The sequence below is a fragment of the Peromyscus californicus genome, unplaced genomic scaffold, assembly GCF_007827085.1.
Source record: "Peromyscus californicus insignis strain IS unplaced genomic scaffold, ASM782708v3 Scaffold_6__1_contigs__length_162567912, whole genome shotgun sequence".
Lineage (NCBI taxonomy): Eukaryota > Metazoa > Chordata > Mammalia > Rodentia > Cricetidae > Peromyscus > Peromyscus californicus.
This window is the reverse complement of record NW_026294584.1, coordinates 59,255,730-59,268,373: the sequence shown is the minus strand read 5'-3', so window position 1 is coordinate 59,268,373 and position 12,644 is coordinate 59,255,730. Positions and strand designations below refer to the sequence as shown.

The 12,644-nt window shown below is 39.7% G+C and overlaps 1 protein-coding gene across 3 annotated transcripts in view; it reads right to left on the bottom strand.

The window, feature by feature from the left end:
• Positions 1 to 12,644, bottom strand: part of Cul1 (cullin 1) — an 86,176-nt gene that overhangs the window by 27,799 nt on the left and 45,733 nt on the right. For all 3 annotated transcript variants that reach the window (XM_052718966.1, XM_052718964.1, XM_052718965.1), the window contains exons 3-4: positions 4,507 to 4,681; positions 2,392 to 2,559 (exon numbers count right to left, since the gene is read on the bottom strand). In XM_052718966.1, the coding sequence (XP_052574926.1) occupies positions 2,392 to 2,559; positions 4,507 to 4,681 (343 nt within the window). The remainder of the gene's footprint in view (positions 1 to 2,391; positions 2,560 to 4,506; positions 4,682 to 12,644) is intronic.

Sequence of the window (12,644 nt, the reverse complement as noted above, 5' to 3'; positions counted from 1 at the left end):
GTTAGCATAACCAGTCTGGGGGTCAGAACTTCAACACATTAACAATGAAATCCACTTAGATTCTCTGCCTGACCTGGAAGGAAACCAAAAACCTTCTCTAATTAAAAAGAGGGGAAAAGGACTTAGAAAAGAATCAAAGCCTTGTAATTTGTCCTAAGTCACTGCATGATGAAGCAGGCACGTGTGCTGGAGGCTCTGGGCCTAAGACAAAACCACAGGCTGCAACTGTCCCACTGAGCTTGGATACAAACTAGCAAATGACTGGAGCAGGCTCTTGAGGCAGCACACCTGGGACACAGATAGGAAGAGAATTTATGGTGGTATCCTGCTTTTCCAAACAGTAGCTACACTATTTGTTGAAACAGAAAGTGAGGGTTTTGAAAGCAGATTTAAAAAGTAACGAAGGTAGCTGATTCTTGTCTAACACAGTGTCATTATGTAGGGCTGGCTGGCCTGCAACTCAAGAGATACCTGCCTGCCTCTGCCTCCCTAGTACTGGGATTAAAAGTATGTGCCACCATGTCTGGCTGAGTCTTGAGAAACATTATGGATCTTGGTGCTTTTTATTTACACTGTTTTAAATGTTGAACAAAGCACATGAAATGTGGAAAAGCAGGATGACCTTCAGTAGTCTGTGATGTTGCTGCAGAGCATACACGTGGAAATTCAGGTCAAGCAGTTTCCAAAATGATATCAACCAGAACCGCGTTGAGTCCCACTCTGCAATTCTGAGACAAGGGAAGCATACCAGCCATTCCTTGATGGACAGGGTTCAAAATATGTTCAATGGGATAAACATAATTTTAAAATATATTAACGAAAAGAAAAATACAAAAACCTTAATTCAAAAAACTGAACCTAGCAAATGTGGTTAAAACCATATAACAAACGAGGTGTGGTTTAATTCCAGAATTTGGGAGGCAGAGTCAGGCATCTGAGCTTGAAGCCAGTCTGGTCTATGTAGTAAAGTCCCAGGCCAGCCAAGGCTACAATGATACCTTGTTTCAAAGAACCCAACAGAAAAGCAAACACACAGAACCTCCAGCAAAAGCCTATGTAACTACACAATAAAGTGTCACTGTGAAGTAAATCTGGGACCTGCATCTGAGCTGTTTTGGGTTTTTTGTTTTGTTTTTGTCTAATTAAATTTGTCAAAAGCAAAGCAACAAAATATTGCTATTATAACACAGCATCAGAATGTGACATTTTAAGGATTACATCTGACAGACATCCATGAGCAGACTAATGTTTTCAACGAGTTCCCCCCAACCGTTCTAGAACAATGATTCTCCTTCACTCTGCTTACCTGGAGAAATATTTATCTGTTTGTCTATTTATTTATTGTGTGTGAGCATGCATGTAGAAACCAGAGAACAACCTCTGTTGTTGTTCCTCAGGAGTCATCCACCTTGTTTTTTGAGACAAGGTCTCTTATTGGCTTGTTCTTGTCCAGAATGATAAGCAGGCTGGCCAGTGAGCTCCAGGGATCTGCCTGTGCCCGCCTCCTCGGCAAGGGATTACAAATGTCAGTAACATGCTTTTTTTTCCACACAGGTTCTGGGGGATTATCTCAGGTCCTTGTGTTTACAAGGCCAATACTTTATTGACTGAGCTATCACTCCAACTCTGTGGAACTTTTTATCTTCTTTATTCTTTTTCAGACAGGGTCTCATTTAGCACAAGTTGGCCAGGAATGTGTTATGACTCAAATTTATGATTCTCTTGCCTCTTATTTCCCAAGTGCTGGGATTACAGGTGTGCGCAGTATAGCAGGCTGAACCCAGGACTTCATACATACTAAGCAAGCACTTTGCTACCTGAACTCCCTGCCCCTACCTATGGCTCATCTCAAGTTTAGAAAGAGGTCTGAGAATTTGCATCTCTATCATGTTTTTGGTGATACTGATGGGGGTCAGACTCTGAGAAACCAGAGGGCCTAAAACAAAAACCTTGAAGACTAACAAAAAAAAAAAAAAAAAAAGAAAAAATTAATTCAGGGTTCTCTGAATTCAAGGTCCTCTCTCAAACACAGAACTCTCAGCCCAAGAAAGTGTATGAGGGCTCAGTCAAGTGCTTAATCCTCAGATTACCTGGTTTGGGGTTAACTGCCAGCATCTAGGATTCTAGTGCCAAACTCAAGCAGTTCCAGGCCAAGCATGATAACTGGCCAATTAACTGAAGAGACTTTAAAAGTAAACACAGAACTGTTCAACTGTCTGTTACTGCTGCAATTTCCCAGCTCTCTACTTTCTTGCCACAACATATATATATTTTTTCCTGGAGCTGAGTGAGGACCGAACCCAGGGCCTTGCAAGCGCTCTACCACTGAGCTAAATCCCCAACCCCTCCACAACATATTTAAATGTTCTTATTCTTTAAAAAAAATCTTACTGAATAGATTTCATATATTCCTTTCCGTCCTTCATCACATTCGCGGCGAACCCAATGTCTATTGAGGTAGGCACAGATTCCATTCAGCACTTTGCTGGAGAATCGGTAATCTTCCCACTGCTGAGTGTAGAACTTCAGTACACTCTCATCCATTAAGTCTTCTCCATCCTAAAAACAAGTACACTGAGGTTTGTCACATGATCAAGACAAACTCATTGAAAAGCTACTGCATCAAAATACATGAATACATATGGTTATAGATGGGTTCTTATAACTGCTGTGTATGAAAATATGCTAATATAAATTCTCACAAGAACACTAACAAGTTCTTTCATTACCAAATTAAATTGGAACTTTTCATGGGTTGAATATACACATGCAGTCACAGAGTGCACCCTAAGCTTTCAGAATGCAAGTATAATTTTTCTTTTTTTCATGCTTTTTCTTTAGTACTGGTGACTGAACTTAGGCTTGGTCTAGTGCTAGGCAACTGTTCTACTTTTAATTAAAGCAGGGTCTTGATAAGTTTCCCAGGCTGCCCTTAAACTCAAGTGTGCAGCCCAAGTGTACACCTAGAACTTGTGATCCTCTTGAGTTGCTGGGATTATCGGTGTGTCCACCATACCCGGGGCAATTTCTTTACCCTGTCTCCTTTTGTGCTCATATTTTCCAAGGCTGGCCTTGAACTCACAATTTGGCTGAGGATGACCTTGAATTTCTGTTCCTCTGCCTCCACCACCTGAAAGCTAGGATTATAGGCCAGTGCTGGAATTACAGGTATGCACCTCCAATCCTGCTTAGTTTAGTTTTTAAGCAATTTCTTCTTATTAAGGAATCTACCTCCAAAGCATCTCTATGTTTGACATCTTTCCAGTTTTAAAAAAAAAATCAACCTATCTTATTAACAAATTATAATAGAAGCTAGTATACTCATTAAAAAAATATGGACAGCTTCACCAATTTGTAAACTTACAAAAATATTCATCTTAAATGTGGCATTTGTTGCATTTTTGTAACAAAAACGTAACAATACAACATTTCTTCTCTAACAAAACCTCAGAGGGAAAATAGGAAGTTATCAAAATTATTTTTACTTTAAACTCACCAATTTTTATTTGGACAAAATGAACCTGAAAGATTCTTAGGTAGTAATGACATCTGCACTGTCCTCCCCTTTAAAAACACTGCACTACCATTGATCGAGGCTGTGTTGAGTGTGCCAAGGAGGTACAGTAAAGGCCAGGGGTAGCCTAGTCTAGCTCCAGCCTCAGTGTCATCTTCACGGGGGAAGCCACAGCCCAGCAGACCTGTAGTTCTCCATATAACAACATTCAAGTGACCCGAGCATCTGTGTAAATACCTGGCCACACCCAGACACAACCAAAGGTTTTGTTTATTTAAATATAGTGAATTTTAAAACGTAAGATGACCTATTCTAGGTGGAAAATGAAAATATGTTGCTGATGGTTAGCTACTGAAAACAGAACATACTTTGCTTACAAGGCTTTATTTGCAAAGTGCTGTGAATACAAAGGACAGGAGCTATAGCAAGACACTTCATGTTTAAGAACATGAAAGTGGAACATTAATTATAACTTGTCAGGCAACTACAGTCTGTTAGAATAATATGTTTCCACTAAGCTTGTAAAATAATTAAGAAAAAAAAACCACTTTTTGCAGCATGCAGAAAATACTATTATATCCTCAACATAAATAAAAAAAAAAATTAAACTGTACACACAGAAGAGAGTAGAGAGTAAAATCACCTTCACTGATTGAAGACATCCACACCAGATGAGGGAGCTATCTGCCCACCCAATGGCTGAGAGTAAGGCAACCCACTTCCTTTGTTACAGAACAGACTACTGAAGACCAAAGGCAGAAGGCTAAGGGAAAAGATTCATCATTGCCCAATCAATGGTTTGAGCTAATGAGCTAATGAGCTTTTAAATCACAGGCTGTAGGTAGTTGTATCAATAGCCAACCCAGTCTAGGCAGAGTGCCAATCTAAAGCAGTGAACATGACAGAGATGACAGCCATGGCAAATCATTGCATTTAAGACAAAACAAAACAAAGCCTTTTTACATGCTTAGTATATCAGTGAGACATCTTACCTTGAGAAGATTTGTCAAGTAATTCTTCAAAAACTCCTTCAGTCGCTTATATAACTCCAAGCCGACAAACTGAGCTCCCCCAGGAGTCTGCCCCTTTTTTGACTTGGAAGGAGGGACTCCAGCTCCCCGGGCTTGGTTGGATTGATGCACACTAGTACAGTAGTTATAAACATGACTTGGAGAAAGTTAAGGAGATTAACACATACCATAGATGCTAACAGTGACTAACATGAATATATTTCCTTTTGTTTACATATATTTCCAATATATTGATCAAAACCTGCTAAAAGCTAGAGTAGAAAAAGATGTCATTCACACTAATGATAAAGTTAAAAGCCAGAAAGCCCATTCACAAGGATGTCCACAGGCCTGGAAAACATATGGATATTCTTGAAATACTGCCAAGAAAAACCCCAGACCTCTAAAGTTGCTTATCATGACTATTTTGTGGAAACTGTCCTGAAAACTCCCAACAGGTTGGAAAGGTTGCAAATGACAAGGAAAAAATAATAACTGCATTATTTAGTTTAAGAAAAACAAAATCCAATACTGATTAAAGACAATGATGCTTGCTATGAATAACCTCCAGAAGCATACATCTTAAAACTGACTATTTACACTGTGTATAAATAACTAAAACTTTAAGATGACTCAGAAACGGGTTTTCCCAAAAATACATCCTGAGAAGGAAAGCAAGGGCATGCAATAGAGCCACATCTTCGTACAGCCATAGAGCATCGATGTCTAAAAGTGGACAAGAGCGGAAGGTCCACACACCACTGTGAACCAGAGGCATGGAAATGACAGAAACAGAAGCAAAAGGCTGAACCGGCTGCCGCTAGACATAAGCATGCCAGGACGTGGGGATGGGGAGGAGAAAGCCAGAGAAGTACCTTTGTGACAACTAGTACTGTCAGACAGGGAGAGCATTAAACAGGATACACAGTCACAAAACATACTATTTGCTGTATTTAAGAATTTACGCCAGGGGGTGGTGGCCCACGCCTTTAAGTCCAGCACTAAGGAGGCAGAGGCAGGTGGGTCTCTGTGAGTTCCAGACCAACCTCGTCTACAGAGCAGGATCCAGGACAGGCACCAAAACTACACAGAGAAACCCTGTCTCGAAAAACAAAAACAGAAACAATTTACTATATAAAGATACTTTAAACATAAGTGGGTAAAAGATTATTTAATAAATGACATTAAGTCCCATGCCTGACTGGACTGCACCGTGGGACAAACACAGGAAACAAGGTAAGGAGCTGGAGAGATGGCTCAGCTCAAGAGTCTGCCATGCAAACCTGAGTCCCATCTCAGCACCACACAAAAAGGCCAGGGACAGTGGCACTGTAGTAGGGTAGACAGGATCGCCTCTGTGGCTTGCTAGACGGCCACTCTAGCCAAATAATAAGTTTGACACATGGTCTCAAAAACCAAGGTGGACAGTGACTGGGAGAGACAAATGACATCAACCTTTGGCCTCCAAACGTTATGTGTATGTGCACCTATATACATATATAAAATATAACGATATATATTTAATAAAATAAGTTGAACTTCAGAAAACAAACCTAACTGAGGGATTGGAAATATGCCCCAGTGGTTAAGAGCGCTTGTTGCTCTTCTAGAGGACCCAAGTTCAATTCCTAGAACCCTAGTCAGGAGGTTCACAACTGCCTATAATTTCAGTTCCAGGGAATCCTGAACTTCTCAGGCACCTGCAATGTGGCATACAATCACACAACCATAAATAAAAATTAAAACAAAACAAAAACTCAAGAAACAAAAAACTGTGGGCTGGAGAGATGGTTCAGCCATTACTTGATTAAGAGCACTGGCAGCTTCCAGAAGACCCAAGTTTGATTCCTAGCACCCACACAGTGACTCAACCACATGTTAAATCCAGTTCCAGGGCACCAGACACACTCTTCTGGCCTGTATGGGCATGCCACATGGTACACATATACTCACTCAGGCTCATGCACATACATATAATAAAACAGTATCTTTTAAAAAGAATGCAGACAACCCACAAAGTAGAAAATATTATAAACCATAATCTGAGAAAGGATCATAAGTAGAATAAAGAATTCCTAAAATACAGTAACAAGAGGACAAGTAATTCAATTGAACATAAGCAAAAAAGAACTAAAAGATATATGAATGGCCAATAAACACATGAAAAGATGCTTACTAACATTAACCTCCAGGGTAATGCAAATCAAACCACAATGAGTTACTACTTCATGTTTATTAAGATGGCTAAAATTAAAAACAAAGTAAGGATTGGCCTGAATGGGAAGAAACAGGAGCTGCCATATATTGTTAGTAGGTGAGCAAAATGATGCAACTACTTTATAAGTCAGTTTTGCAACTGTATCAACAGACACAGACACACACACAGAACCGCATTATTCACAGTAGCCAAAAAAAAAATAAAACAACCCAAATGCCCACCAACCCATGTAAAGACAAAATGTGACATATATTGGAATAATTCTACTATAAAAACAAATGGAATGCTGATATATGGTAGAAAATGGAAGGTATCTAAAAATACACTAAGTAGAACACAGCTAGTTATATTATTTTTAAATCAAAAATAAAGTACAATGTGACAAAAAATGAAATACAAGAATAAAGAAGAAGCATAACATTTAACAGTAGAAATAAAAAAAAAATCTAACAGGCAGTAAAACAGAAAGCTTTATGTTGCAGACAATGGGTTGACTGTACAATACTAAGTCATCCACAGACCATAACAAATCTACATGCTGACTTTTTAAACACTGGGTTCTTTTCCAAAGACCCCCTCAAAGTTTCTTTGGCAAGGAAGCTGACAGGAAACTAAGCAGTGATCTAGGATTTTCTCTCAGAGGGCTGTTGGGGTTTCCTACTAGCAGCGGGTGGGAAACACTATGAGACAGTGTGGTTATGTTACAGAGCCAAGTTGGGTTCAGGCTCTGAAAATGACTCTACAACTCTCCCAACATCAGAGAAATGACTCATTTTCTATGGGTTCTTTGGGCTTAATAGGAATGAAAGTCTGTAACAGGGTCTTGTCGGTGGCCTCTGGCAACAGGTACTCCCCGAGGCACCTGCCTTATGCTGGGACTGGTGAAGGATGGCCCTAGGAGAAACTGCCTCCTCAAAGTTCATCTCCAACTACCCACACTTCACCATTACCTGAAGGGAGGAGGGGTGCAGTGTTTTCCCCACGTTCACCAGTGCTGAAGGGCCCAGGCTGCCTCAAATGGCTGCTACCCACAGCATTGCATATTACTACTTGTCATGTGTACACATGGGGCATCAGCTCTTTACTTCCAATTATACAAAACTCAAATCATTTCTATTTTCTAAAGGGAAAATCCAAATAAAACAACAAAACTAAACAGAGCCACTTTCCATCCACTTCTTCCCCAACTACAAATCAGAAACGGAAACCTGAACTATTTCTATTGACATCCACTGAAAAGACTGTAATGGACGTTGCATTAAACACACTTCCTGCTGGCCTAGCAATAAAGCGCAGTAGCAGAGGAAAGCACAGTAGCAGAGGCTTCCCTATATGCATGAGACCCTGGGTTCAATTCCTACCACAACAAACCAAACCAAACCGAACCGAACCAGCTTCCTGACTTCATCAGCGTAATATCAGACTGACAAGTCATAAAACAGCTCTTCAAGAGGTCAGCAATTACATTCTGAAAAGAAACAGCCCACCAAAGCAAGTAATACATCTTATGGCATATTTCAAAAGCAAAGGTTACTTGCAATTGAGTGTGACAAAGTACAAAATTTTTCTTATAATTTTTTAAGAATTCATCTATTTTTATTTTATGAGTATGTATGAGCGCCTGAATGTATGTCTGTGTACCAAGTCTATGCCTAGTGCTTACAGAAGACAGAAGGTGGTCCTGGGTCCCTAGAACCTTCCAGGTAGTTGTGAGCCACCATGTGGCACTGGGAACCAAATCCAGATTCTTAGATCAGCCAGCGCTCTTAACCACTGAGTCATCATTCCAGAACCCGTTTTATAATGTTTAATCTCAATATATACACCATGCATCAAGTTTGGAAGGAAAGTAGTGAACATACCATATCTACACTAATAAAAAACAAAAACAAAAAAAATCACACATTGACCACTTACATGCAAAAATTTCTGTGGAGTATATCTATATCAAGAGTTATATAAGAAATATAAAAACCATTTTAAATGCATGTTTACACTGAAAACATACAAAGGAAGGAAGAGAACTGTTTAAAAACCATCTCCAACCCCAACACTGTACAAGCAGAGCCACTTGCAATCCACACAGTACAACATGTGTATTATCTGCTTCAAAAGTAGGCGAGTTCGCGCAAGGTAGTATCATATTTGACAACCGTCAGGGCATCTTTTCAGTGGTGCTGGGAATTGAAAGCAGCACTCTGGGCAGCTGGGCACAGGCTCTACTACTGAGGTACACATCCTTTTTATTTATTTATTCATCCATTTATTACACATCTGATGACTAATATACAGATAAGACGGAGGCTGTTTTCTGTTGTTTCGTATTATCAAAATATGAAGAGCCCTGAGCACATAATTTAAATACAACTATCTCTTTAAGGTAGAGTTAAAAGTTAAAAAGCAAATAAATCGATGAGCCATCATGTATTTTTATCTCTTGAGATGTGTTTCTAAATTTCTCTCCAAAAAGATCACAATACACCCATCTGTACTGTGGGAGCTTAGCCCACCTCTCTCCCTAATATCCCTAATACTGGCTATGAACAGTTCCTTACAACTATTTTTCCACCTGACGAGATTTTCTAAACACCTCACTTTAACCCCTTATTTCTTTAGAAGTCACAAGGTTGAATATTTTCCCATGTTTGCTAGCTACATTTTTTTACACGAACTAGTCATTCCCTTCAGAGCCTTAATTTATGTTTGCAGCACTGGGATTGAATGTGAGACCTCCCATGCCAGGCAAGTGCCACAGCATTCACTGTGCTGCATCTTTAGCTCCTTTCTGTTTACTTCACTTAAGTTGCCAAGGCTGGCTTTGAACCTGCCTCTGTAGTTCAAGCAGGACTTAAACCTGTAAGGACCCTTGCCTCAGCTTCCTCAGCAACTAGAATCAGACATTCGTGGTGTAGTCTTGGTTGAGTCATATTCTAAACTTTGGACAAATACAGACCAAGCAAAACAGCAGATCAGTTGATAAAGTTCTAAAAAACGTTCCTATGTTTAAGTTCATTTGATGAAAGCCATGCTAGTAGGTGAGCAAAGTAAGACCCTTAAAGTACAAGATGAAACATCCAAATATATCTGTTGGTCAAAAGGGATGGAGATCATCAACAGTCCATTGTGAAAACAATCTGCTATTTATTCTGTTTGATCTGCTTTTCTGTAATTATTTTATCCAAAGGAAAACAGAAATCTACAGTAGGCAGGCAGAAACAGGAAGCTGTCACCACCCGCAATACTCCTTCCCACCCCAAGTACCTACAGAAGAGAATGCAAGGAAAACTGCAGATCTGAGGAGCAACAGTAGCCAGCTGTGAGGAGGCAACTGCCAGGTTCTGTAGCATTAGGGACAAGCATGTGCTGCAGGCACAAGAGCTAAGCACACTGGGTAAAGGAAGCATTCCAGCCCAAATGGTACACACTCTATGCCATCACAAAACAGGTACATGTGCTTATGTTAGGACTTGCTGAGGTAAACAGTCAAGGCCAAACATGGAGGAGACCCTTACAGGACTGCTGGGAAAAAGACTTTAGGAAAACTGGCTGAGAAAACAATTCAGTTCACAACACTGAGAGGAAACAGAAAGGGCGGAGCTTTGAGAATTCATTCATCAGGAAAAGGAAGACATCAGCACATGACATGAGGCACAGTGCTGCCTCAAGGGATAGAGCTCAGTAGGTCTGAATGCCATATCATGAGACTTTCTTCCCCAAGTGCTGAATGAAGGACGACAGGAAAAGAAAACAGCAAAATCCTGGGCAAAAGCTTTGATTGCTCTACCTAATGAAAAAAGATTGTGTAAACATAGTCTTTCTGTCATGCCCGGTGGGCAAGTACTCTACATCGAGCCCCTTTCTACTTTATGACTGATGAAAGGGCTAGTTTGAAACCTACGAGTTGCTGTGCTATTACAAACAGCTGGACAGTTAAGATGTTCTTTTGATTCCTTTCTTTTAATGACCTTTTATACATGTCATATTAAGCAGACGATGAAATGTTGCTGAGGGTCTCATGAAGAAAGGCCCAATTTATGAGTGAGGAATTTTTCTCCTATGTCAACGGCCGTTCTTGAAATGCAGCTCTGTTACTCAAGTTTTGTTTCTTGGTTGTTCCACCTACTCTAGCACTCAAAATGATTTTTCCTGAGTTGACCTCTTCCTTCTGGACTGGAACTCTCCATTCCAAGTCCAGAGCAGTGGCTTCTTCTGTGAATGTGCTCTATGGATGAGTGCCTCTAGTACTTCCACTGCCTGCTGAAGTTCTCTGTTGGAAAATAAACATTGAATGCTTTTTGATCTTTCTTACATTAGAATTTTTTAAAAACTAAAAGTTTCCTGAGCCCAGCATAGGGCATTATCTGTAATATCCCTAAGAAGTGAATATGAAATTTTATCACTTAATTGAAGTTCAAAAGGAAAGAAATCTATTATTATTCATCTATCTAGAAAATACTTGATATTTCTTTAAGCATAGACAGTTTCTACTTCCTCACAGCCATACAAAAGCAAAAATAATCTATCAGAAAAAGAACTGACCTAATTTAGTGACAAATTACATACTAAGAAATTTTGGGTTGTTGAAGTTTATACAAAAGCTTGTCAACCTGAATCTGACCTTAGAACCCACATAAAGATAGATGGGGAGAAGTACCTCCAAGTTTTCTTCAGACCTCCATATGCACAACATGGAAAGTACCCCTTCCCACATCATGCAGGCATACTCACACAAATTAAACAATCAATTTAAACAATTTCCCAGGGCCAGGCATCTATAATCCTAGCACTTGGTAGACTGAGGTAGGAGGACCAAGTTTAAGGGTAGTCTGGGCTGTAATAGTGAGTCCATTTTAAAAAGGAATATATATATATAAATCTGCACAAATGGATCAGTAATGATGTTTCCAACCAGTCATCATGCCTTACCACTGAAATCAGCCTTTTAGTCTATTACAAGCAAGTCAGCCACAAGTCAGACCTAGCAAGCCAAATCCCATGAGACATGCTAGTCACTCATCTGGCAAAGTCTCCATTTCCCTGAAACATACCCAACATATCTATGACTCAGCAATTTCTCTTACAGGCATCTACCCAAGAGAATGAGAGAACATATGGTCACCAACAACTAGGACATGGTGTTCGTAACAGTGTGCCTAACCGCAAACACATGGAAATAACAAAAGGTATCACTAAAAATGAATGGATATGCACAATGCAAAATGTCCACACAGTCATGAAGGAAATGAAGCTCTGATTAATGATGGAAGGATGAAGCTTACGATCATTCTGCTAAGTAAAAGGTAACAGACGCAAAAGCTATATTCTGTACAACTGTTTACAGACAAGTCTGGAATAGACAAATTCACAGAAACTACAAGTGGCTGCCAGAGACAGTTGGGGGGGGGGGGGTGGGCATGCGGATTCAACTGCTAATGAGAACAAGGAGTCTTTCTGGGGTGATGAAAATATTCTAAGAGGGCTGGAAAGTTAGCTCAGTGGTTAAGTGTACCAGCTGTGCTTCCAAAGCACCTGGGTTCAATTCCTAACACCCATGTGGCAGCTCACAGCTATCTGTTAAGTCCAGTTCCAGAGGATCTGAGACATATACATGCAGATAAAACAAAGTAAAAATTTAAAATATATATATATATATATATATATATATATATATATATCCTAAAATTAGACACTGATAATTGCATAACTAACTATACTGAATACTGCACTGCACATTTCTAAAATAAATTAATTTTTAAGTGTATGAATACTTCAATTAAGCTGTTACTACTTTAAAATTTTCTTTTAAAGATTGTATTATTTGTATGCGTGTGCCCAAGGAAGTCAGAGGAAGACACTGGGATCCTCTGGAGCTGGAGATAGAGGCTGCTTGCTGTGAGAGCTG